Source organism: Neodiprion fabricii, chromosome 3 (genome assembly GCF_021155785.1).
Source record: "Neodiprion fabricii isolate iyNeoFabr1 chromosome 3, iyNeoFabr1.1, whole genome shotgun sequence".
In the NCBI taxonomy this organism is placed as follows: domain Eukaryota; kingdom Metazoa; phylum Arthropoda; class Insecta; order Hymenoptera; family Diprionidae; genus Neodiprion; species Neodiprion fabricii.
This window is the reverse complement of record NC_060241.1, coordinates 35,474,840-35,499,588: the sequence shown is the minus strand read 5'-3', so window position 1 is coordinate 35,499,588 and position 24,749 is coordinate 35,474,840. Positions and strand designations below refer to the sequence as shown.

The 24,749-nt window shown below is 46.6% G+C and overlaps 1 protein-coding gene across 6 annotated transcripts in view; it reads left to right on the top strand.

Annotated features, from left to right (window-relative positions):
• Positions 1-24,749, top strand: part of LOC124177455 (transcription factor AP-2-epsilon) — a 205,486-nt gene that overhangs the window by 150,942 nt on the left and 29,795 nt on the right. For 4 of the 6 annotated variants that reach the window (XM_046559824.1, XM_046559823.1, XM_046559821.1 and 1 more), the window contains 3 exons: positions 5,141-5,515; positions 15,461-15,652; positions 20,735-20,786. In XM_046559824.1, the coding sequence (XP_046415780.1) occupies positions 5,141-5,515; positions 15,461-15,652; positions 20,735-20,786 (619 nt within the window). Of the gene's footprint in view, positions 1-4,303; positions 4,325-5,140; positions 5,516-15,460; positions 15,653-20,734; positions 20,787-24,749 lie in introns of those variants that run through there. The other 2 variants (XM_046559826.1, XM_046559822.1) reach the window with 2 other exon arrangements.

Sequence of the window (24,749 nt, the reverse complement as noted above, 5' to 3'; positions counted from 1 at the left end):
GCGTGTTTTCATGTATTTTTCAACAACGCAGAACCGTCTCTCGGAAACTTTACGACCGGATAGAATCGAAAGAATTAGGAAAATAGAAATAGTTCAGGAATGACAGTGCAAGGTAATTCGTCGACAAATGGGAAAAACCGCATAGTCAGTCACACCGGAGGTGATTGTTTTTCGAGGACACTCGATATTGATGGTACTTTTGAAAACCACTCCCCATTTAATTGGTTATCAGAAATCAAGAATTCACAATCATTCTCGAAATAATTGCTACATGACCGAACGCAAGCCCTACGTCTGCATTTTCCATGCTGTAGAAATGCTTGCGCAACTTTTGTAGAAGTTGTCTCCGCGACCTAGGTATTCGTTATCGATTAATTAACAACCGCAACCGCATTAACTTCGGCACGAATTTCCTTAGGCATTACACGGCGCACGGTTCCGTAAAATGGGGCAAAAGTCATGCCCGGATTCACGTATCTCTCCGAGATGTTTCAGTCGTGACATTAGCGAACCATGAAACGAGGCAGTCGGAGACAAAGCGATCGTTTGCTTCTCGGGAGTTGCGAGACTCGGAATAAGATATCGCGAGTTATCCGGCGAGACACGCGTAAAGTACCTTAACGTCAGTATAAAGCTCGCTCGGCAGGTTAAAACTTACACATGAGAACTGTACGAAGGGGTTAAAAGAAGCCTGCATGCGTGGCTTGCGACGTTGGATTCGAGTCGGGTCGCCGAAAGATGGAATCGACGGATAGCCGTTCAGGGGTTGTCGCATGTCGGGAGTCCGTGGCGGCGGCGTAAACGTCGTCAGATTTTATCACGGTTCAGTAACGGCTTAACGCATGGCCGGGTGTAAGGTACCCTGCATACGCACGGCGTCGATGAAGTGGCTTCGTAGAGCCTCGAATGCACGCTCGGCTGCATTATCGCCTCTGGGTTAAGCAGGACCGAGACGTCTCTTTCGATACCTGCAGCCTGCAGTGCTCTGTGCTCCGCTAGCTTATCAGCTATACATCTGTCTAACAAACACCCGAGATGGTCAGATTCGCAGATTAGAAGCTCCGGTTATCTTAGACAAGTCCATTGTCTTCTTCTCGCCGATCGGCGATCTCGCTCCAGGGAGGTATAAATTGTTTCCCATACGTCGTTTTACCGTCCACTTATCTAGTTTCTTTGACTTCATCTTCCAAAGGGATGCTGCTGCAATCATTTACCCACTTGAATTCTGACCATGTACCGTAGAATGCTACTTTGGGGTTTGGATCATCTTGACAAGCTTACCTGTAACGTTGCAACACAGTTGTCACCACGACGCCGCACCCTTGTCTTTTGAATGCAACGCTGGGTGTGTACACAACACCGCACGTATGATGTGGATTACGTAACGGGTTGATTAATTCTCAAACCGGGTAATATTCTCTGGAATTCATTCCACGGCGCGAATCATATTCTCGTACGAAGCCCTCGTAAAATTATCATTTTTCTCAGTACCGCTTGAATATTATAATACTCTGCATATCAAGTATGCATAACGTCCACGTGGCACGGTCGAGAAAACCAGTTCAGCTTTGTATGTAAGTTGCATGAGAAACGACGAAAAATGATTGGAGACAGCTCAAAACCTGACCCGGGGGGTCCTGACAGCAAGATATTGGGGATTCAAACAAACTCGGTACTCAATCGGTTCTCGAAATTATATGAAACACTTTATTCGTTACAAAACTCTGTCGCATACGGACGACGAATGAGAAATTGAAATCTTTTTATGAATTTGAATTGATCTCATTGCTTCGTCGCGATCACAAACGTATTGAATCCATTTAATGATCGCACTACAAATTCTTCCTCACGATGCCAAAAATTTCCTTGTGACTGGCTATTGGTGGATAACTTCAGGCTAACAACGATTTTATCAAATGACAACAGCAATGATTTATTGTTAGCTAGAATGGTAACGTTATCAGTTCTTGAATTATCTACATAATTCAGTTACGTTTTACGACCGGAGTGCTGCCAGTGTGGTGCTGAAAAAGGAATGAAAATCGTTTTATAACGAGGCATTTGAATAAGTTTAGCATAGACGAGAGTTCACGTCATCCTTTGATTGATTTTACGTCCATTAGATCGTTCAAGCGGCCAGTATAATATTCATTAATCTATTCCGAACACAAGTTTGAAAACTAATAAATTTCAAATAATAAAGGTAGAATTTCTTCGAAAAGTTATCTCACGGTAAAATATATTCCACCGTTCTGTGAAATATGAAAAGTTCTCCGTCTCTCTGTCCAAGCCAAGAACTCACCGGCATAACTTTCAAAAAATGACGCGCACTTGTCCGAGGAACAATGTAGGTAGGTGCACATCGGACTCAAAACAGTCAGAATCATCGAGCGTTCGAGCCGTGGCGCGTATATATATACGATTCCGTCGGTTGGAGCCGACCGGTTCGACTAGCGGTACTTGACTGAAGACCAATTAAAAGATTTCGTCGACAGTTTAGATCGGCGGGGTCTTTTTCTTCCTCGCAGGTTCCTGGCCTCTTCCTGTCCGAGTAGTTCGTCTTTCATCCTCCTCTCTCGACTCGGCCGCGCTCGCCGACTTTCTCCGGGGAGACACGTGAAACCCGCGAATTAACGAACGGACGGGAATTCCACTGGTTTTTCGCTAATCACCGGGGCACCGCGTTCCCGCGATCTCGCCGCAGGCCCGAAGCGCGCGATTTATGAATGATTCGATATCGGGTCCTGCCTGCCTGCCTGCCCTGGAGTCCCCGAGCCACTCGGCCGCCTTCCTGCATCACTTCATCACTCGTAATAACATCTTATACAGTCTTATCTCGGGCGGAAGGATTCTCTGTGTGTCTCTACGCCAGGCTGCAATCTCACGATCGGTGCACCGTCTTAGGGGTCACACCAGAGTCGGCTGCAATGGCTCCCTTACAGCTGATACGGTAAATCGATATTTGCATAGTTCATACTTCACTCCCAGGCAGCGCTCGGACGACCCCCGGGCTATCCTCGAGATTTCAATGCCCTAGGGTGTCCCTTCCACTCTGACGTATACATATCGTGCGCGCTCGACCTCGGTGTCCGTAATTATATGCATTTAGTGTGCATAAATAATGCATTCTCAGCTCGAACCCTGCGATTACCACATCCGAATGGAGTGTTAAACTTTATAGACATTTGTCAGTCAAGCATAACTGCGCATAATTTTCACTTTATGGTGTCTGGTGTGATTTTGTGCCGGTCTAAACTCGACGCGCGAGCTTCTCAGGTTGAAATATTGACGAATCTTTGGGCTACAAACTTCTTGATTTTTAATGGCAGGCCATTGATTCTATTATTCACCAAACATCATTGGGTTGTTCTTAAGCACCATCAAATGCAAATTTTTAGTCAGTGGATTTCGATTGGAAAACTAAACTCCAGCGTCTCATCGTCAAAGCCCTTCGGAACCCAATCCATCGACAGCTCAGACTGCGGTAAAATCATAGAATATTCACTGGAAAGAGCTGAAAGAATCCCGTACTTCGGAGCAGCCGATAACGCGACGTCCAACGAGGCGTGGCACGGCACGCACGTGCCAAGTGCGCAATCCACACGAATCACGCATGATAATCAGGGAAGAGTGATTGTTTCGTTTCTGACAGTCATAGATAGATGAAAATTCGAACGAGAGAGTAGCGCGCTCTGCTGCAGCGGGTTGAGATCGGATCGGAGCCGGTCGGCCACAGGATAAATTCCACCTCTGAGGTGATCCGACTATCTGTCAGTCGACAGGAGCGAGAGGCAACCAGGCTTTGGTGATTGATTTCTCATACTCCTCAAGTCCTGCATAGAGTTTTACGCACGCGGCGTGGTGTCCGGACTTACGCAACGCAAGTACGTTCAGCATCGACACGCAAAGATCCAATCGACGCATGTACCCAACCGATGCTCAGAGGTGTGCCTGTGGTAGTAGGCCGATTCGTGTCGTGTCTCTGCGTTAGTGCACACGCACGACCCGCTCTTGCCGCCTCCTTCGCCTCTTTCGCACACACACACACCTCCGCCCCCCGTCTACATACACGCACTGTCAAACACCCGCCTGCACGCATTTGGCCTTTGGCAATCACGGCAACATTAATTCTCTTCCTCCGCTCGCCGGGCATGTACGGAACCTGTCATAATATAATTACTATTCTAACGGCGTCTGTTAACCCGCGATCGGATTGGCCAATTCCGACTGCAAATTCATCGTCGACTCGGCTGTGATTCCGCAGCTACCGTGTTCGAGTCCATAAGTCGCACCTTTTCACCGCTCTTTCTCTCTGTGTATGGATGTAGGTGCTTCTTTTTTTTCTCTCTCAAACAATATTCTCAACGCTGTCTTCTCGGTGAATTTCTGACACAGTGTTTCGTCGACTTCGAAGCCTGCATATTGGTGTCCGAGAAAGTGAGGACAAGCCTAACCTGCCTATTGACAGGGTTCGAGAAGGTATTGTCACGCGACAGCCGCTTCGGGTACCAAGCGATGAGGCCGTGACTATTTTTCAATGAGCACAATCCGATTCGTGATTAATAATTGCAGAGTTTTATGTGTACGTCTTCTTATGGGATACACCTCGCGTCGTTTAACAAAGATGAAGGATATAACGTTACAAACGAACATTGTCATCTACGTCGCTCTCTCAATGTCCACGTGTGCAAAAAGCACGAGAATGAAATCAAAAAGATCGTTATCAAAAGACGGATTTTTTTTCCCGCAAGGGCCATCACGTGATATTTTTACTAATCATTCTTCGGTACGCGTTCGCATTAACAATGTATTCGTTCGTACGATTCGCGGCTAAACAAACGTGCCTCACCTGCCGCTAACGAACTCGGATCAAAACGTTAAACTTTTAACCCCGATGTGTGCCACGCCGGATCAACACTTGCTGGGATAGCTATTATCCTGATAAATTGCTCACGGCCGTTGTGTTCGACGTCGTTCAGAGCCTCGATAGAAGGATGACGGCATAATTGACAGTGTTACAAGCTGCATCGACGATTTATAACTATACATCCTGAAATCCTAGCTTTGTTCAATTCACTTGCAGACCTCGAATTTTCCACTGTAAAAATACCTAATGTCCATGTTTCCTTGCAACTTTCAGGACCGTTTGACGGGACATGGGGGCATATCCTCGCTGGGCGGTGGAAACTCGTCACCGTATTCGGGGGCGCACCACCACGGTCACAGAGGAAATGGAAACGGAGGTGGCATGCCGCACCACGGTGGCGCCTCGCTTCCAACCGCCTCAGATTTCCAGCCACCGTATTTTCCGCCGCCTTTTCCTTCGCACCATCACGCGCCCGCCAGTCCTCAGCACCCCGGTCTGGGACAACCTCAGCACCTCGACTACCTTGTCAGCGATCCGTACGCCCAATTGAACACGCTACATCAGCACCACTATAACCAACTATCCGCCGCGGTTACGGCTGGCCAAAGAAGCGGCGACCTCAGGAGGGACGCCGAGAGCATTCATGTGGTGAGTACAATTTCCCGTCAGTTTCTTACAACTGTCATCACGGGTGCCAGAACCGATGCGCCGAAACCTGTTCCAAGGCAAATAGATCCTACCGTCCCATTATTTGCAAGTCTAATTTTTCCGATCATGTGGATAATGGGTATTTTTTTACCCGCTGTGGTTCAACCGTAGCCGGTGTAGCACAAATTTACATCATTGCCAATCCGGGTAGGCACCTATATCGTCCGTTCGATGTATACCAACGAAGTCCAAGCTCGGTACTCAGATCCGGTCACGTGCACAGCGTGCTACCTCATTACAATGGTGTAGCCATGGCCACGTACATTATCTACGGAGCATTATCCCTACTTAGGCGATCGACCCGTCGAGGAGTGGCGGGTAATAGCCGATGGTATCGATCGATCAGACAGATCGAACCCAATACGTTTCACCGTGACATCATTGATCCCAATCGCGATGCTCCCCGAGAAGGTGACTTTGAACCCCTGTCGTGATATTTACACACCTCTTGAACCCACTTCTTCACCCAGACCTGTCGGTTCGTTCGCTCCTAGATTTACAGGGCTCAGAGCGTTCCTAAACGGCTTCATAAAACTCTGGTTGATTTTGTATTCTGCTTTCTGTTGCCCGAAAATGTTGAAAATGTTTTTCAAAAATGTTGAATCCATCAATCGCCCCATCAATCATGTTTCAAGTCAGTTTTTTTCTTATCTCGATCGCCGAGGTCGGTACCAGTGAAACGATTCGATGGTTAGGATAAATGATCTTCAATCTCTAAAAAGTAAAAATTGGACGAATCCTATCTTTTCGGTACATGTAAACTCATGCAGCACCGTGAAAATGACGTGGCCTGGGCCTGGCTAGATTAGGTCAGATTAGGTAAGGTCAGGTTATCTCGGAAGGAACGTGGAGATGTAACGAAACCTGGCTGTAAGGAACTCTGCGACGAGGCGTCCACGGTTCTTTCGGTTCTCTATAAAAAAAAAGGTACATTTTTGTCTCTATTTGGCCTACGCTCCTTGCGCCAGAGATTTATTAGCATACGTGATTCGCCCCGTGACGAGGTGGGAGGAGGCCTGAGACACGAGTCACAAGATACTCGAGGGGGCCAAATGTCACATTTCCATATTTTATTGTGACGACTATGTAGCGGGTTTACCGTTGTTCGCAAAGCCTTACTCACCGCCTATTCTGTACTTCTCCAGGAATATATTCTTATGTCGGCAGGTTGTACATCTTTCGGTATACACTTATAATAATTTCTATACGCATGACAAGTTTTACACCACGTACCTACCCAATAGTTTATTTCCTTGTGAGTTCAGTCAACTTTTTCACACTTATTACAATACGATATTTGTTTTTCATCCTGTGTACACGATTACTGATCTTGAGAGGAACCGAACGATCGTATTTCATGATTCGTCAAATATCCCGCTCGTGAATTTTTTCAGCGTATTTTAATTGCACCTTGTTCATTTGCATGGAAATCTTCATCCCGTAGACGCTTGTAGGATATTTCGTGATGAGAGGCACTAGTTGTTGCGACCGCTCGACAGAGGAAAGCCTCGAAACTTGGTACAAATAATAGATAGGGGGAATATCTGCAATTGGCGAAATGATACCGCAAAACCGCCTTCAGCAATACTTGAGAGCTAGAAGTCACGTACCTACCTACAGTATGTCTGCAGATCAATGCCGGGACAATGATTTTATTAGATAGGATACATTCGTAGGATTGAATACTCGAAATCGAATGTGATGGTACGTTTCTGTAACGGGTTTTATACAACGACCGGGACACATGTGTCTTTCGTGTTCTCCTCGTCGCGTTCAACGCCCAGCACCTATCGTCATTAATTGGTTCCAGCTACAGGAAGAGAGACAATCAAAAAGGTGTTATGAGCCACCGAGTGAAAAATCTTTGCAGTGAGGTTCGCTCTACCTAACCTATTGTCCGTCCAAATACCCGGGAAGGAAGGTCTGAAACTTTCACGTGTTGCAGAACAGCGAGTCTCTCTTCCTCTCTCCCTCTTACGGTTTTCGTTCTGTCGTTCTCTCGGCCTCTGTGCCCGATAATAATAGAGACTCGCCCGAGCAGCGCTTTGCTTTCACAAGTGATGCTGGAAAAGAAGAACAGAGAGAAAAAAAAGTAATAGGAGAGGAGAAAAAATCACCCTAATTATCACCGTAGGACAGTTTCGCGTTGTGCGAAATATGCCGGAGGTGTCGCGTACTCGGGTCGATGTGCGAAAATGGGGACTGCCCTGATTTTATTTCTCTTTCTTTCTTGTTTTTTTTTTACAACTCTACGACGAAATTCGAGCGGACCTAAGGACGGCGTCAGGTGAGCTAGGTTGGGATGGCCTTCGAGGAATCCTTCGAAACGAAATATTTCGAAAACCGCCGTGAACTTGGGCGGTTAAGTCAGGAGCGTTTCAGTCTCGTGAATAGTTGAACGCGTGTATAGTTGACAAACTATGCAACGTCGTCTTACCTTCCTTCCGATGCCGAACCATCTTCTTCGCCATTTCCGTTTCTGGACCGGTAAACCGAATGACCTCGGCTGAGTCAATCGTTGGTTTAAAGCTTGCGGTGAAAATAAATACTCACGATCAGTGTCGGTATGAGCGAATTAATCGCTGTTCCTCCTGCAGCAAATTGCAGAAAACGCTGAGCGTAGGTTGGACTGCGATTATCGTAGGGGGATGGGGAAATTTTCGACCATACCCAAAAGCGAGTTTTAATCACTGAATCGGATCCTTTGGATCGAAGGAAGAATGTTGTTAATTTGATTTCCAATAAAAGCGAGCCGTAATCGCGTGCAGCGAAAAGCCTCCGTCGACGGACTTATCTTAGTCCAAGAGTTTAAGTTTTGTTTCGCTTATACAAGGTGCACGTCGGCCAGGGTGCAGAGTAATTTACTTATTAAGTTCTGGTTAGACCTTCGACATTCCCTAGAGGCAAATGCCTCGCGGGTTAGCTTTGAGGCAAATATGCCAAGAATTACCGAGCCCAAGACTCAAGACAGGCCGAAGAGTCCTTACGCCGATCCGTTAGCACTCAACCATCCAACGATGAGACGGAAGATGCGGCTGCTTGTCCGTACGGCCTTTAACAATCTATAAAATTAGTTCTTCGCCCCGTTTTTCCCCTCTTCGAATCACCGTTCATCGATCTGCAGATGCGAGGACTGATAATTCACCCACCGCGGCCTTGGAGCGCAACGTCAGATATATGTATGTGTGTGTTCGAAAAATACTGTTATCCGCGTGCAGTAAACGGCACTCCACTCATTGACGAATAAAAAATACTCCAGAACCAGGGGCTCGGAGCCGAGATGACAATGCTAATAATCAGCTGAGTGGCTTTCCGGACCACCCAGCAAACGGGCTTACCCTGCACCCTGTCCCGCGGATTCATCTGTCGATCCCTCTTTCAGCCCCTAGCTAGCGCGATCCCCGAGCGAACCCCATGCCTCTATCATTCGCCCCAGTTGATCCGCTCTTAGAACGAGCTGCACAAGCATGCAATGCTCAAACGCCTCGCATTGCTCGGAGCATTTTTACACGAGGGTATTTAGAGCGGGGAATTTTGGGTTATTGTGCCGCACCCCCTTCGGAGTTAAGTTGGACGGGCTCGGTCCACGTTTGTAAACTGCAGGGATGATCCTTTTCAGGTCCAGAGTCTTGCAGGATCCGTTTCCCGATCTGTTGCGGTCGGCTTAGCTGGTTTTGCGCGGTTTCTTTCACCCGTATGAGACCGATTTGTATCCTTTATTTGTACCCTTGTATACGCAACAATGGCGAGCGCACCGATTGCTCATCGTCAGCGTCACGAATTAGCGTTTTTGCACGCGTTGTGGGCAGAGAAACGAATTAAATTGACGGTAGAAAGTCGGTCTAGCTGCTTTTCGCGGGCGTGTAGCGTGCGGATAGCGGATATCCACTTCGTACGTTCGTACAGGCCGAAGAAGAAGTCCCGGGATGAAGACGTTTACTCGCGTGCAGGATGTCGCTTGCAGAGATAACCCGGCCGCGGGATATGGACGTAATATATCACTGATTTCATCAGGACGAGGAACTCCTTCCTTATTGTTCCGCAGTCTCCTCGTACGGATGCGGTGATGCAGGATAATCGCGTTCAAGTTTGTAAGAGAAAAACGATACGGACTCAAGCCTGGCTCGGGCGGGTAAAAATCATTCGGATGATCGGTCTGATCTACAACCAGTTTCAGGATGACGGAAGCTGCAGCGCGATCGATGAAATTAGTTCGATCAAGATAAGGAAAACTTATACTGCAGCTGTCTCCTGCCTATCTGCGGGTGTTTACAAGTCGATTCGTTTTGCCAACATGGTTGCGGGTTCGCGGTAGGTAGGTACTGGAAAAAAATTGCAACGGTCATAAACGCAACTTCATCCCGTCCGCCGCAGAGGTGAGCGCGTTTAACAAGAGAAAGGCGATCACATTTCATCTCATTAGTATCGCTCGGTGTATTATACCGGCTCCGTACACCATGTGTACCAATTTATAACCATCGCGATGTACGGGAGCGATATAATTCGCTCGATCATCCGATCCTCCTTTCGTGTGTATGTCGTTTATATCTGTACCGTTCATTAGCACGAGACTATCGCGTACTTTTTACCGCGTGAAAGTGCCACTCGGAGAATAAAACCTAATCAAACTTCAGCCCGACTGTCGCGAGGTTAGTGTAACCATATTTATTCGTTTAACTAGATACGCCAGATGTGTTCTAGCCGGACGAGCTTCGTACGGACAAAATGGTACCTCGGTTCGAACAAGAGTTTCTCTTATCCCTGGTCTCGACCTTGACGACGCTGAATATTTTCACGAACCGAACACTTCAAACGGGGGTCTCAATTTACGGAAAAAAATGACTACACATTGATCCGCGAATATTTTTTCGTTCGGTGATCGACGAGCGTTCGAAAGCACGGATTTTCTTAGTTCTCTCCCTGGTTAATTGAGTTGCTCATTACACTGCAGCGCCGGTTCGGAGCATTTCACCTCGGTTGACGAAGACGTAATTCCCAGGAAATCACATCGCGATCACCGCAGTCAGAGATCATCTCGTGTGTAAGAGAGGGCAGAGAGAAAAAAACTCGCCTTGGTCAGATTCTTCGGATGATCCGTGCAGGGTACGGACGACGGTGTGAAAAAAGTCTAGCGCGAAGCTGGCTTATCAATCTGAACTTTGTGAACCTTGCGACGCGCGACGTTTCGGGCAGGCAATTTTGTCGTCCACCCGCGGCATTCTGGCCCTCGGCGTGTCTGCCTGCGAGAAGAAGAGGAAGATGGAGGCGGAGGGGGAGGAGGAGGACTTGTTGATAAAAGTATGGAAACGGCAGCGTAACAACGAGCAATAAAGTAGAATGCATTATCTGGACAAGGCATCGTTGAAATTTCACCTGTCTTCTTTGCGGAAATGAAAGAGCGGCGACGTCGCATCGTCGACTCATGGACGAACAAACAATTTGCCAACGGTCAACCGGCAGCTGTAAACCTACCTTATAGCTGCCGTATTCGCATTGTCGCAACTGCGCGACCACAGCTTGGCCCAAATCTCTGCTTTTCCTTCCATCCACTTGTCGTGGGATGCGATTAAAATTCTGTACGTATACGGCTTGCGTTTTAGTTCTTAGAAAACTTTCTCAGCTCAAGTTAAAGTCTTTTACCTCCTACCAGCTCAATTACGCCGCTATCTCAGTATTTCCTACGCTTCCGCTGCACGCCGCAACTTTATTATATCGCTGTAACAAATCTGCGCGTTTTTAAGATGAGTTTTATAACAAACCAAAAGAAAAGAAAACGAAAATGTTGTTATTATTTCTTCGAAGTCAACCTGACGCAACTCGTATCGCCTGAACTTTAACCCTCGGATCCATTCACCCAAGTCAACGACGTGCGAGGTGGATTGCGTACGGGAATTAACCGATGAAAATGAACATTATAACTCTTGACCCGGAGGTGGAGTTTCGTAATGAATCAGAAAAAAAAAAAAAATAGGTACTATTGCGAAGAATCGTCAGGAGCATTCTTTTTTTCCCATGCACCGGAGCATCGGTGTTACGATGTCAGAAAAAGGAATAAAAAACGATAATACTTTCGTTCGTTTTATCACAGATGAAAATTACTTGCGATTTGTTCACTGCGTATTTTCTCAAGTTTCTGCAAGAAAATGAAAAATAATCCATTCATTATATTCCGATAGCTGTTGGATTCTGGACGAATTATCATGTTGAAAGTATACAATCTCCGACTAAAAGATCCTGCTGGGCGATGACGTGACTTCCGGACAGTTGGAAAGACAGTTCAGCCTGCTGAGCATCGGTCAATTCCAGAAATACGATACGCCAGAGGTTAAAAGTCACGTAGTATGAGGAATAACCGCTAAAACCGACATAAACCTGTGCAAAGTACGAAATTCCCGGCTTGCATTATAACCCTATCGTCCAGTCATCGTCGTAAGACGTACTCCACTGTGGGAATTGGGTCTCTCTTCTCAGTCTTGTCTCGTCTCGTATCGGAGTCCCTCCAGCTCGAGTGGTACCCACCTCTACATTTCGACGACGTATGCCTGGCACGAGATGCAGCAGCAGCAGCAACAGCAGCAACGGCAGCAACAGCAACTGCCACAGCCACCGCCGACGCGACGTGATCTCTTGCTGACGGAACTTGTTTCTCCTCGGGATTGCGTAGGTCTGGATATGTGTCCGTGTATACGCGGCCGTTCTCTATCCTTCGTAAATGATTCGCTTAGGCGGTAGCTGCGGAGTCGGTCTCACCGGTTTAGCCCGATGAGCTGCCGCCGACTCGATCTCTATGCCTCCGCCCCGTTTAATCGGTCTAGAGTACGAGAGATCTCGGTGTAAATCGACACGCTATCACCGTACCACTTAACTTTATCTCACCGCATCCCCGCACTGTCGGCGTCTAATTGTTCTCTGAAAAGCACCATCTTCACACCTCCCGAATGCTGCGGCAGGTCAGTCTGTGGACCTGCGATGAGAAATTCTTTTCACAACGATACACACGAAAAGTTGACGCTGGCTTCCGAGCGATCATCGTACCGACGATACGTGAGAATATCCGGATGGTATCCGCATTCAAAGATTGTTGGCGCGGCTTCCGATGAGGTTCGAAAAACGGTAAGGTTGTTTGGAAAATTGGTCGCACATCCGTCACTGTCGATCTAACATTTAAACGCTACGCCGGGAATGATCACCGTGCATGATCCGACTCGACTTTAATGACTATATCAGGAATCACGGGAAAGAATCTTGGCTAATCGTAAGTGAAACGGTCAATCCGTGCGTGAGCCTAGCCACGTGATCTTTCCTCAAGTATGCATTCCCTGTTACCCGTTCCTGCAGTTCACCCGACAGCACAAGACCGCTGTATCGATGATGATAGGTGCACGCACAACGCGCGAACGCGGTAACGGGCACGTCGAATGATAAAGTGCGGGTACGTTGATCGGATTCCCGTAGAGTTCGTTGGCAAGCAGCGATTCGCCGAGCAATTATTATCAAAAGGTTGGGACGAAAGGCAGAGTCGGGTCGTTAATTATACCCATGGACTTGGAAGCCTCACCAGCCGCATCCGAGAAACCCGGTAGTGAGTGATTCTCGCGCGTCTTTACCGTCTGGCAAACAGGTCAGATCATCTTACACGTCGCCGCTGCACTTTGACCCGTCAGCTCGGCCTTCGCTGGTCTCCGTGCTCATCTTCCTCGAGCAGACAATTCCCTCGCTTAGCGTCTTGCGTGTCTGCCTGCCTGTGCGAGCGGTCTCTCCACGATCAACGATCGCCTCCCTCCGCCTCCTTCTCGGACCGTCCGAGAAGATACTCCACGATAGAAACTCCAGTGTCATATCTTGGATGACCTGGCGCTGATGGGATTTGCTTTGCCGTATGGTACCGCTAGTCTACAGGCCGATTGCATACTACACGATATCCTCGTACCGTCCGCAGGCTGGCCTAAATTAAGCTATTTAAAACCGCAGAATCGTTCAATTGGCGTTTAGAGCTGAGTGCGACAGAGGCCGGATTGCCAGTGAACCAAATCGACAATATTGGATGTCACCGTAAGAAGGTTCACCGTTTAGTAGCACCAAATTTCCAGCAGATTTCCTAGATCGACGCAAAAAACTTACATATACGCGATACGGTTCTAAGTAGTTGAACAAGTGTCATGCGATGACGTAGAGGATCAATCAATGAATTTGATTACCTTCCTAATCCAACCAGAAAGTAAGCAATCTGGACAGAAATGGATTGGTGTTAAATCTGCAGTAGAACAGGTGAATAATTCCGTCCCACCTCATCTCACCTCAGCTCACCTCAACCCCGTGAGTATTTGTTGTGTATCGATACCCTTGGCGTGGGTAATTCGACGGTCAAGCTGCGGTTGAATAAGATGGGTTACACGTGGGTCTTGAGTTAGATGCGAATAAATGGCGTATAAGCGATTGAGTGACGGTTAAACAGACAGCGTGGATAATCAATCGTCGTTAGTCAGCCGGTGCTGGCTTTTGTCTCGTTATATCTGGCCAGAGGTATACAGACGATTTGCGATTACTTAGGAAGGAGCGCGAGCGTCTTAGCTCCGCTGGTGCATCGGGCAGATATATCGTCGGGCATAATACGTCTTCCATTCGCTTTGCAAGTGACACATTCACTCTTCGCCATAGGATAGAACAGACAAGACACGTGGGCAGGCAGGTAGGTAGGTAGGTAGGCGCTTGATGCACTTCAGTCAAATTGGCTCGCACGCGGCTTGTGATCGCTTTATAGTCCGCTGTTGGCGTGCAGCCGGCCCGCTTCACCTCCACCACGCGCTGATATGCATAAAACGTAGAATCCGACAATGCAACGCCAGATATACCTGTATTATACCACTTCCAGGACGATAATTGCCTGGGAACTGTAACACCAGAAGGATCAATTCCATCGACGATTGGCATATTTACTACAATCATTGCCAACTATTCTCTTCGCTCGTTTAACACCACGGGTATGTAGGTAGGTAGGATATGATAATATCCGCTGCACGCATATTCCTTTCCAGTCGTAAATTTCCTCCCGCTGTTCAGTGATGTATATGTTTATAACGCGTTGTCTTCATTATACGTCCGCGGATGGAAATATCTCGTCCAACCTGCCGTTTCGAAAATTAACAACTTTGTTATATCCTTCCAATCGAAGATTGCACAAGACGAAATCGCTTCGAAATTATACACGCAGCTCCACCTGAACGCGTACGCTTGACTCGATGATCGTGGGTACATAACGCATGAGAAAAGATTTGCTCGCCCTAATAAGTTTTGCTGCAAACTGACGTTAACGTGATTTAATCGATGTTGGCACACGCTTCGGCCGTATAACGAGTAGCTCTGGGCACTGAGGCGAGTCGTATATTCCCTACGCGTATTCAAAAAGAAATATAGATGACACGAGTAAATCTATCGGTCGTCCTTGTTCCCATCAAAGTTGCGCAGCAACCAGTTTATTACAAGTCTATATAAATATTACGCGCAGGCAAATGATTCATGGAATTTCGATCTCCATTTTGTGTTTTCAACATATTATGTATATTACACAACGCGGCGCAAAGACGGACGAAGATTAACCGTACCGATCATTGGCATTTTAATCATCATATTAACTCACGCTTACCGTGGCGTCGCGAGCTTTGGAACCTCGTTCTCCAATCACTACAGATTACAACCGTCCGGTTGTCTCGTGAGATTACGAACACCGTGTCATAACGTGTCCTCGGGTCCAAAAAAGAGCGAATTTAAAATTTGTACAACGCAAGCCCGAAAAAATATGGATCAGAAGAATAGGAACAGCAATAATTTATCTCGCCAGTACGAAGCAGCTTGATTAAAATGTAAATTTTTCTCGTATTGTTTCAGACGAACATGCATGCCTCGTTTCCCTACGATGGTGGTCGAGGCAGCGGAGGAGGTGGCGGCGGAGGCGGAGGTCGAGGCGTCGAGTACGGCGGCGTCAGACGTCCCGACGCCCTGCTGCCACCCCCGGGACTCGACCAAACCGACCTAGTACTACACACAAGCCTCGTTGACGACCCCCAGGTGAGCGATGATGTACGTAATCGAACAATTTTCTTATTATTTATATTATTTTAATATTATTATTCGTTCGGCTGTAAGAGGCGCGCGGGACAATTGTCCGTCAGGTAAATTTAAGAAAGTTGTAAGATCGTCCAATTTTGTGTTGATAATCCACGCGCGAGCAACAAATGAATCGGTAAATAAGTAAGATTCCTGCACGCATACGAGAAGCTCGGCCCTTTTTGACGACGCAATTTCGACGATCACAAACCTTCGGCGAGTTTCGTTTGATCCGATCTCGGTAGACTTTTTTTCTTATCTCGTTTCTTACGCTGTCATCGGGAAAGTCCCGTTGTACGATCGTCGAAGCCGCATTGCTTGGTAATTGGCTTTTGCCAATATCCCTGGTCCTGCGTCGATCGATGTATCGATCGATCGATCCCTGTACGATCGGTCTCGATGTCCTCGTAAAAAGTTATTAATATAATTATACCTTGATCGGTGACAATTATTATTCCAGAGGGTTAAAGAGTCTCATGCCTCAGCGCTTTCCGCTCGCTCCTGCAACGCCTTTGCATTTTTTAAAATACATACATCCACAACGTCTCGGTTACACCCAGCGAATATCAAGGCATACGTGACTCTACAGTCGCGAGGGGAAATTCAAATACTCAAGGTGGACATTCGCCGAACGGCGAGCCAGTTTTGCAATATTATAAATCTCGTTAGCTAGGGTCTTAAATCGTTATCGGATCTTTGTACACCGAAATGAACAGGCCTGGTCCGCTTTCGCAATGTTGCAGGCCGTCGTACGTTTCGCTGTTTTCTACACCCGTGACGTGGTTCCGTGATTTGGCGAAGGAGTAAATGAAAAATCATAAAAAATGTAAACGGTGATATTTGTTAGTACAAATTGACCGGGTCGTCTAAATCGAAAGTTAGGGAACGAGAAAAAATGTTTTAAAAACCTCCATCAACGTGACTTGCTTCAATGGTAGTGAAAACGAATGACAAAACGACCGTACTATGTAAATTAAATGAATCTTACCAAATTCGAATAACAACGAACTGAGATATCACTATTTTTAGGTGGTTTTAATGGTTTTAATGGAAATGGTTTTATAATTAGAACGTTCAAAATGATCAAACTCTGGAGTTCTCTAATAGTTACCTTCCCAAAGCAAATAAAAATAAATTTGTATAATTATATACGGTAAAACAATTGTTCATTGACAATTACGTTCGCGCTTTATACTCGTCACTGTACAACATAACGGAACAATGTGCGCCAAAGAGCGTTGTGGAACATTACGAGGTTAAGAGTGAATACCTCTCTCGGGTCGCGTTCATCCGCGGTAAATTAGACGCACGTGAACGCAGGGAATGAACGAACGGACGAAAATTACACCGGCAAAGGGATCAGTATTATACATCTAACGCGGGGCATCGGCATTATTTCTAGGCGCGGTGTCTAACCACGAGTTCGAAAATTATATGGGTCCTATTTTCGGGTCCGGCGAAACGTCGTCGCCGGAATAATGCGCGCGAGAGAGAAAGAGAGAGAGAGAGAAAATAGAGGGAGAGAGACAATTAGGAGAAGGGGGTATACCGAAGCCCCTGCATCACTCGAGCTCGGCATAATTACAATCGAGGCCTGATTTTCGGCGGCGTCATTCACGAATAATAATTAACTTCTTAATCTATTTTAAATTATGATGAACAACACTTCGTATTGGAGAAAATGGCCGCCCGGCTCTTCCACCGGCCGGTGCATGGATCACCTCGAGCTAATGTCACTGGTGAATCGGGCTAGCGAGCAGCTACCACACCATAAATGCACTCTCTTACACCTTCCATTATTTCTCTCTTCCCTTCGCACACCGTACGACGGTTGCAAAAATGAAAATAAGGAATAACGTATTAGGAAAGGATCGTATCCTGGATATCGCAGGTCCTCGGCTCAATTGCCACAGAGACACACAATAACCTCTGTACGGCTGGATAATGTCGCTCGTTTATCACCCTTGCCGTGATAAGTTGACTCGAAACGTCGGGATCCGAGGAGAGAACGGAGTAATAACGCGGCGATGCACAATCGCGCGATATGCTCGAAGGCGAATGCGGTAGAAACTCATAATCAGGGACGTGTGGGTGCCTTACATATGATATATCCGCGGGTGTAGCAATACCCGCAAACGTGGCCCACACGCAGGCATGCAGCAGCACGATGCTGCACGTATCTCTGCCTACCTCTTGCTTCGCAACACGCGTATCCCATAAGACATCACGCGTCCGCTCCGACATCATTCCTCATCTGTCCGGGCTCTCCTGGGATATGTAAATATTTGCGCGCGATTATTATCGTGATTATTATTGAAAATTATACGTTTCACGGGGTATTTATTCACGTGCGCGGTGATCGCTTCGAGCGTATGCGGTATGTATGTTCGTACATATGTATAGTACACGTATCTATATATGTGCATACATACACCCTGCGTAATCCGTGTACCTGTAACTCGCGCGTTCGAGTCAACGCGTGAAATCACACACCTCCGAAGTGATGGGGTAAAATTCGCAGATATGTACACGCTTGCGAATTATGCAATATCGTCGAAAGAGCGCTTATTAGGAGACATCTGTAGTGTGTACCTACACTGAAAAAAATTCACAAATAAACCGCGAAATAATAGGACAAAGTTCCGCACCGCTAACGGCACTCGCTTTGCTTATTTTTTTATTTTTGTGTTTCAGTTTTTGCGCTCCGAGCTAACTTTACGCAAGATTTATACTAAAAGTAAACACACGTGCCCGCGTGATTTTCGATGCGAATAAAACGCGTTTGAAGGTATTCGGCAGCCTAGATGCCGTGCCGCGTTTACAAGACCAGAAAAGTTTCAATTTTCATAATTGATAAAAAAGTTTGCCAATTTTCAATCGACAACAATAATTAGTCCATCAATTTTTGCTCAGTGTTCAAACTTTATTTTCTGTCCAATATACGGTAGACGTGGATCACATACGCTACGACATTTACATATAAGATTGGACTCTTTTTCGTCGCTGTCCTGTTCTACAGAGGCTTAGTTAGCTGTTAATCTAAGCTGGTTATACGGTCGCCTAATGAAACAAGCCCGCTACAGGTGCTAAGATTATTTTGTTCGACCTTTTTATTCTCTGCTTCTTTCTAATCCTCGTCACCTCTCAGCGTGATAATTCGAGTTCAGACGTGTTATATGATTTCGTGTTAGGTCGATGGACAGTGAATTCAGGTCTTCTTGGACAAAGGTTCACATTCCTCTGTACGCTTCGATATACTTTCCGTTATAAATACCGTGGATAATTTGATTCGCTTTTATTTGAGGCACGCAGTGCGTGACGGCGGTTAAAAAAAATACGTTGAACCTCCTCAGATTGCTGCTCCTCATTTCTTTCATATTCTTAATTTTCTTCTTCTATTTTGAACAAATCGTCACAACTGGGATACGTGGAGGTCGTTTGATATACCTGCGAAGGTGCAAAGATACAAGCTCGGCAGTCGAACAACGCCAAAACGAGGCGAGCTCACCGCTATCTCGAATACGTAGAAACTTTTTATTCCTCCTCCTTCTCCCCCTTCTCGGTAATTCCATAATTGCGCATAGTTGACCCGTGTTCCGGAATCCGAGGTGGAATTTTTCGCGGGCGCGACTGCAGAGACGAAACAATTCGAAAGCGCGGTCCGAGATGCGAAATGTAGATACATATAGGAAAGAATTGCCAAGCTCGGAGATAATTTTTTGCAAAAAATTAAATAAAATAAAATCAAATGAAAATTACCTTTCTCACAGCATCGCAAAAATGTTGCATAAAATAAGAATGTCCAAATTATAACGGAGAAAAATAATGCCAAACAAATTCCATGCACTTTCTCGACTGTCCGATTACAGGCGACGAGATGGAAGAAAACGGAAGCCCCGCTCGATAATTATTATTGTACGCAGAAACATTAAAGCCGTTCACAACAGATTTGACGCGATGCAGGTGGCTTCGTTCGGGCTTACAAATGTCTTACCGTAATATATTACACGTGAGCATCGAACGAAGAACCCGTTTATTTCTACAACGTTATACTCGTTGGCCAGAGATAGGTTAATTAATAATAATTAGGCGGACTTTGCCACCGAGGCGTTGCGACGCGAGACGACAGCTAATCACGTTACGGGATGCTCTTGCAGAAATAATTAAGTGTAACAAATTGAGTCGCCGCTTGTGAAAACGTAGATGGCAAAGCCGTCAGGGTCGGAGCTCCTCGTGCGGCAAACGTTTGCAGATATCCCGGCATCGCTTGAAAAAATGCGAAGATATTCCAGGAAAGAATCTCGAATTTTTTTTCCTTCAATCTCGCGTGCATAACACGGCGGAATAACCTTATCGAAAAGTCCGATACATCGAGTCTTTGACCGAACGGTCGAGAGGCGCATTTTATATTAAAAATGGAAGTGGGAGGGCGAAGTCTTCTGACCTATCTCGGATATTGTTATTACCTCGAGTAACGTTTCATGATATTGTAATATCAGGAAGAATTTAATTTAAATATTTTCGGATACGTATTATACTCTGTCTGATGATATTCATTGGAACGACCCACTGGCCGTTCAGTGTTTTCGGTACCGGATATACTCACGGATTTTATTACATACGTTTAACCACTCACGCACACCCCAAGTTTTGGCGAGTAAAACCTGTGTACGATATGTTGTAATTTAGTTTTAATCAACTTCGATCAGGCATCCCGTCGAAATTCTTCCATCTGCCAGATATTTGCTGACGAAAAAGCCGCGGGCTATTTCTCTTACATAAATATAATCTGCAGTCTGCACGCATTTGTGCGCACAGCGTTGAATGTCCCAAATTTTGATGTTTCTTCAAGGCTTTTCAATAGAGTTAATCGTATTGTTGTACGATACGATGGTCGAAACTACGTAATTAGCTACATTCATTCGTTGGATTAAAATCGAAATTATTCACATCGAATTGGAATGGAATTTCGTAATTCAGCACTGTGTGACTTTGCAAAGTCTACGCAATTTTCATATTCACGCATCTAATTCCTTCCACTTTCTCCATTTTCAGAACACGAACGTCGACGACGGTGGTTTCATGAACGATCTGCCTATCCTAAAGAGTAAGTAGACAACAAATTCTTTGATTTCCTATAGTCCTAAAATATAGTCCTAAAATTTCTTTGAAACCTCGTCCCAGATCTCTGGTTCACTTTATATTTTCAAAATAGTAATAATTCGGGGGATCGCGTTTCCCCGTGGTTACCATGACGGGTTTCATCGGAGAAAACTGCAGGAGCACGTCGTCTCGGCTAGATCCCCGACAAGAGTCTCGTTGGACAGACTTGAACGTAGCCGCAGTACGGAGGAGAATCCGAGACAGGTTCGATATAGGCAGAGATAGTTAGCGGAAATGATCGGCATTTTCACTCTGATGTCACATGTAGACCGAGGGCAGTTAGGTGCACCAGGCGGTCCAGCGGGTTACGCAACGCTTATCCACTTATCCATTTACCTCCCGAAGGATGTGTTACAGATCGTTATTCGCGAGCTGACCGACCATAAGGAAACTTGCGCACCGCGCTGCGGACTTGGAACAGGATACATACTCATGCTTCGACGCCGGACGTATCCTCGACGGTAAATTGGACGTCTCTGGCAAATGCGGTCCGGACAGACGTCAGATTTTAAAACGATTCTAAAACCTACCATTCTCGACTCTGCTCCCAACTTTATTGGCTCTAATTTCGAGCTTGTCCGGATGTTTCGCTCTGGATATGGAATCCGACGTACCGTGTCCAGCCTTTGAATACATCCATACTCCACATATTCCCTCACCCTGGTGTAACGTGCAATTTCTCGTAATACAGACCTAGATTTCGAATGATCGTAATCAGGTAATCTTCGAGTAAGCACTAATATTGGGAAAATGTCGCGAAATCGGAAGGCAAAGAGCGTGAAAACAGTCGAGGGTAGCCTGCGCGGGTCGCGTAATGAGGCATATAATAACCTCGGGTGACATTCGGACAAACAACCATCTGTATATGGGTTTGTTGAAGCACGTCGGGGTCCCCGTGACGACGAGTACTTAGGAGAGTTCCCGCCCCAAAACTGCGCCCCGCAGACAAATTACAATGACAATACGAAATCGGATCCCTCGCCAAGGGAGCATTTAGGGTCTCTCTCCCCGCCTTTTCCCCCGTAGTCAGCTTCGCTCTTACTTATTTCGTTTTTTTTTCTCTTCTCTCTCTCTCTCTCTTTCTTTATCCTTGTTCCTTTTTTCCTTCCAGTCTCCGCTTCGCACCTCTCTCACAATATACTGGTAATTCTATAGCATTTGTACCTTTCTACTATTGTGTATTCCGAACAGTCTATTATATTGTTCTTCCCGCCATGCCACCGTTAGCGCCTGCCAACGACTCACTCGTCTCCGGTTCGCTCCTGCGGGTCTTTTAAAATGCGTTATACGTTTTTGAGGAAGGGGGGGAGAGGCGATTGGTTGGCCTACACCAAAAAGCAACCTTCGCCTAAATACCAACGACGCACAAAGCGCGCGCAGCCTGGCTTATTAGCTTAATATTTAACGCGGGGGTACATTGTAGACGATCCGGAGGGACGAGGGGTGGTTCGGATCTTCGAGTGCCCGTTGTTACGGTTGCCATTGTGGTCTAATAAGCAGGTAATCTACCGCCATATGTGGTCGACTTTCTACGTTTCATTTTACGCGCTCGGCACATGCGTTATATGGGTACAAAAGGTAGATGTAGATACCGGGGCGTATCTAGCTAGACTTGGGCAGGTAGGGGACTCGTTATTTCTCGCGTCGAGCTCGACAGATCGTTGGAGCGATATTTGACGGCTAAATACGATCAGAGCTCAAGATGGGACAGATCCCCGCGAGTACTTGTACAGCGATTCGGAGGATCGGGAGTGAAGAAATCGAGAAATGAAAATGTAGATAGGAAAACAATGCGCGGGACATTCGATTAGGTAATGCCAATTAATTTCCAGTACCGCCGCGGCTTTCTACATCCTGTGGCCGCCGATGTATCGGCTATACGCGCGTCTGTGACCCAAGCTGACTGACAAATGAACGAGAGGAGAGAAATCTTATCGGTTCAAATAGATCGCCGAGTGAGGTACCGGTAGCAAACGAACGATGGAACGAACGCCCGGGTTTGGTGATCGAGCTCTAGCCGGCTTCGGGAGGCATTACGCTTCTCGGAAGCCAAGGCACAATTAATTTTATCTTCATTCTTTCGTCATACCACGGTATACGAAATCGCCTCGCCTCGGATCGCCTTCCTCGCGCGACGTTCCGCGGCCGCTGGCCGATCCGACGAATCGGAAGGCCGGACTGACCGGCAGCGCCAATCGAGCGCCGCGGTTTCGCTCGAACGTACGCAATACGCACACGCGCATGCGTATCGAGGGATGGGGCCGCCGCCTACACCCGTTACCGTTCTCCTTGCTTGTGAGAAATGAGAAAGAAACAGCCGCCTGGCGATATGCGGCAGGGATCAGGGCACAATGGAACAGAAATTGAAGAAGCAGAGAGCGAGAGAAAGAGAGAGTGAGACGAAAATCACGACGGAGGAATCAAAAGTCGAATGATAATGTCCGGAGACAGTAGCAGATCTTATCTCGGACCCTACTTGCTTGCCTGTATATTTTACACAGGCGAACCGCGTACCGGGTGCCTTTATCCATCCGTTTATACCCCGCTTATCCACCGCTTATCCGTCAGGGGATCTCTCGGCACGGTAGACGCCTCGTGTAACACGCATGGCTCAATGAGTATTCAAAAAAGGTCTCGACCGATCGTATGCCCGGATTAATATCACGGTATATATGCAACCACGGTTTCGTTATCCCACTTTTCTAACCTGCCTGCACCAGCTTCTAATTCTATTTATTTTTTTCGTCTCTCCCCTCCTCCTCGATCGATCCTCTTTCGAAGGAACGATAATGGCCGGCAAATAGCCGACTATGATTGGAGTTACTTTTTCATCCGCGGGAAATAGTCTGCAGCTTAGAAATCTTGCATATAGCGAGCTTTCACAGTCGGCACCGAGCCACTTTACACGCGTTCCGTAATATACGGCGTGGACATTTCAATTACGACGATAACTTACGACCATCTTTAACACCTACGAGTTTCGCAATTATTGTATGCTTGTAATATAACCGTTCCTCCAAGATGTTGGAACACCGGCTGCGCATTCGGAACCTCGTTAATACGAGAACTGATCGTCGATTTCCGATTGGTCGATAATTCGGTCGAGAGTCAAAGCCACCCGGATTACGATGGGCGAAATTTTATTCGATGTATTTATTGCACTTGAGAGTTTCAGAGAGAGCTATCTACATTCTAACTCGTTACTCATTATAGAGAAACAATTACCATCGTAATGAGGAAGCGGATAGTGGCGTAAAGATGAAAAAGAAATTTTATTCCTATTTCGCACTGGTCTTTGTACGATTCCGCAGTAATGAGTTGGACATTTTTTAGCCAAAAAATTGTGCTCAGCGTTTGTCTATGGATCGAGTCGATGCGGTCGGTCAAGTTCTGCAACGTTCTGCAACTTTCTTCCTCCGGGTGGAATTGATCGAGTATCGACGTCCCGGGCTCATTTGTATGTAGGATACACGCGTGGCTGGATTGTGCATGTATCGCTCGGCTCGATGGTACCCAATTTAATCCGCTCTGGAGCAACTCGATATTCTCCTAATCCCTCGGTAAATATTTCCTGTATCGGTCTTATAATCCGGGATAAAGCGGCGCGCGCGCGCTTGCGCTAAGTGAACGAGCGATTCGCGTTTATACGTACATACATACATGTACAGAGCGATCGGGTTCGCTTATACGGAATTGCAAGGAAAGACGACGACGAGTGCCCGCGTACCTGATCCGAGTACCATTCCAGATACTCATTCTGTGTGGCCTTTCGTAGAATACTCCCGATCGAAATCGAGGAATTCGCTTCTGTATCTAGGAAATTGCAGCTGCAGACACGACGACGGTACTTTGATTAATCAACTTTTCTCGCGTCTTAATTAACGGCGCGATAATACGTAGGTGTATA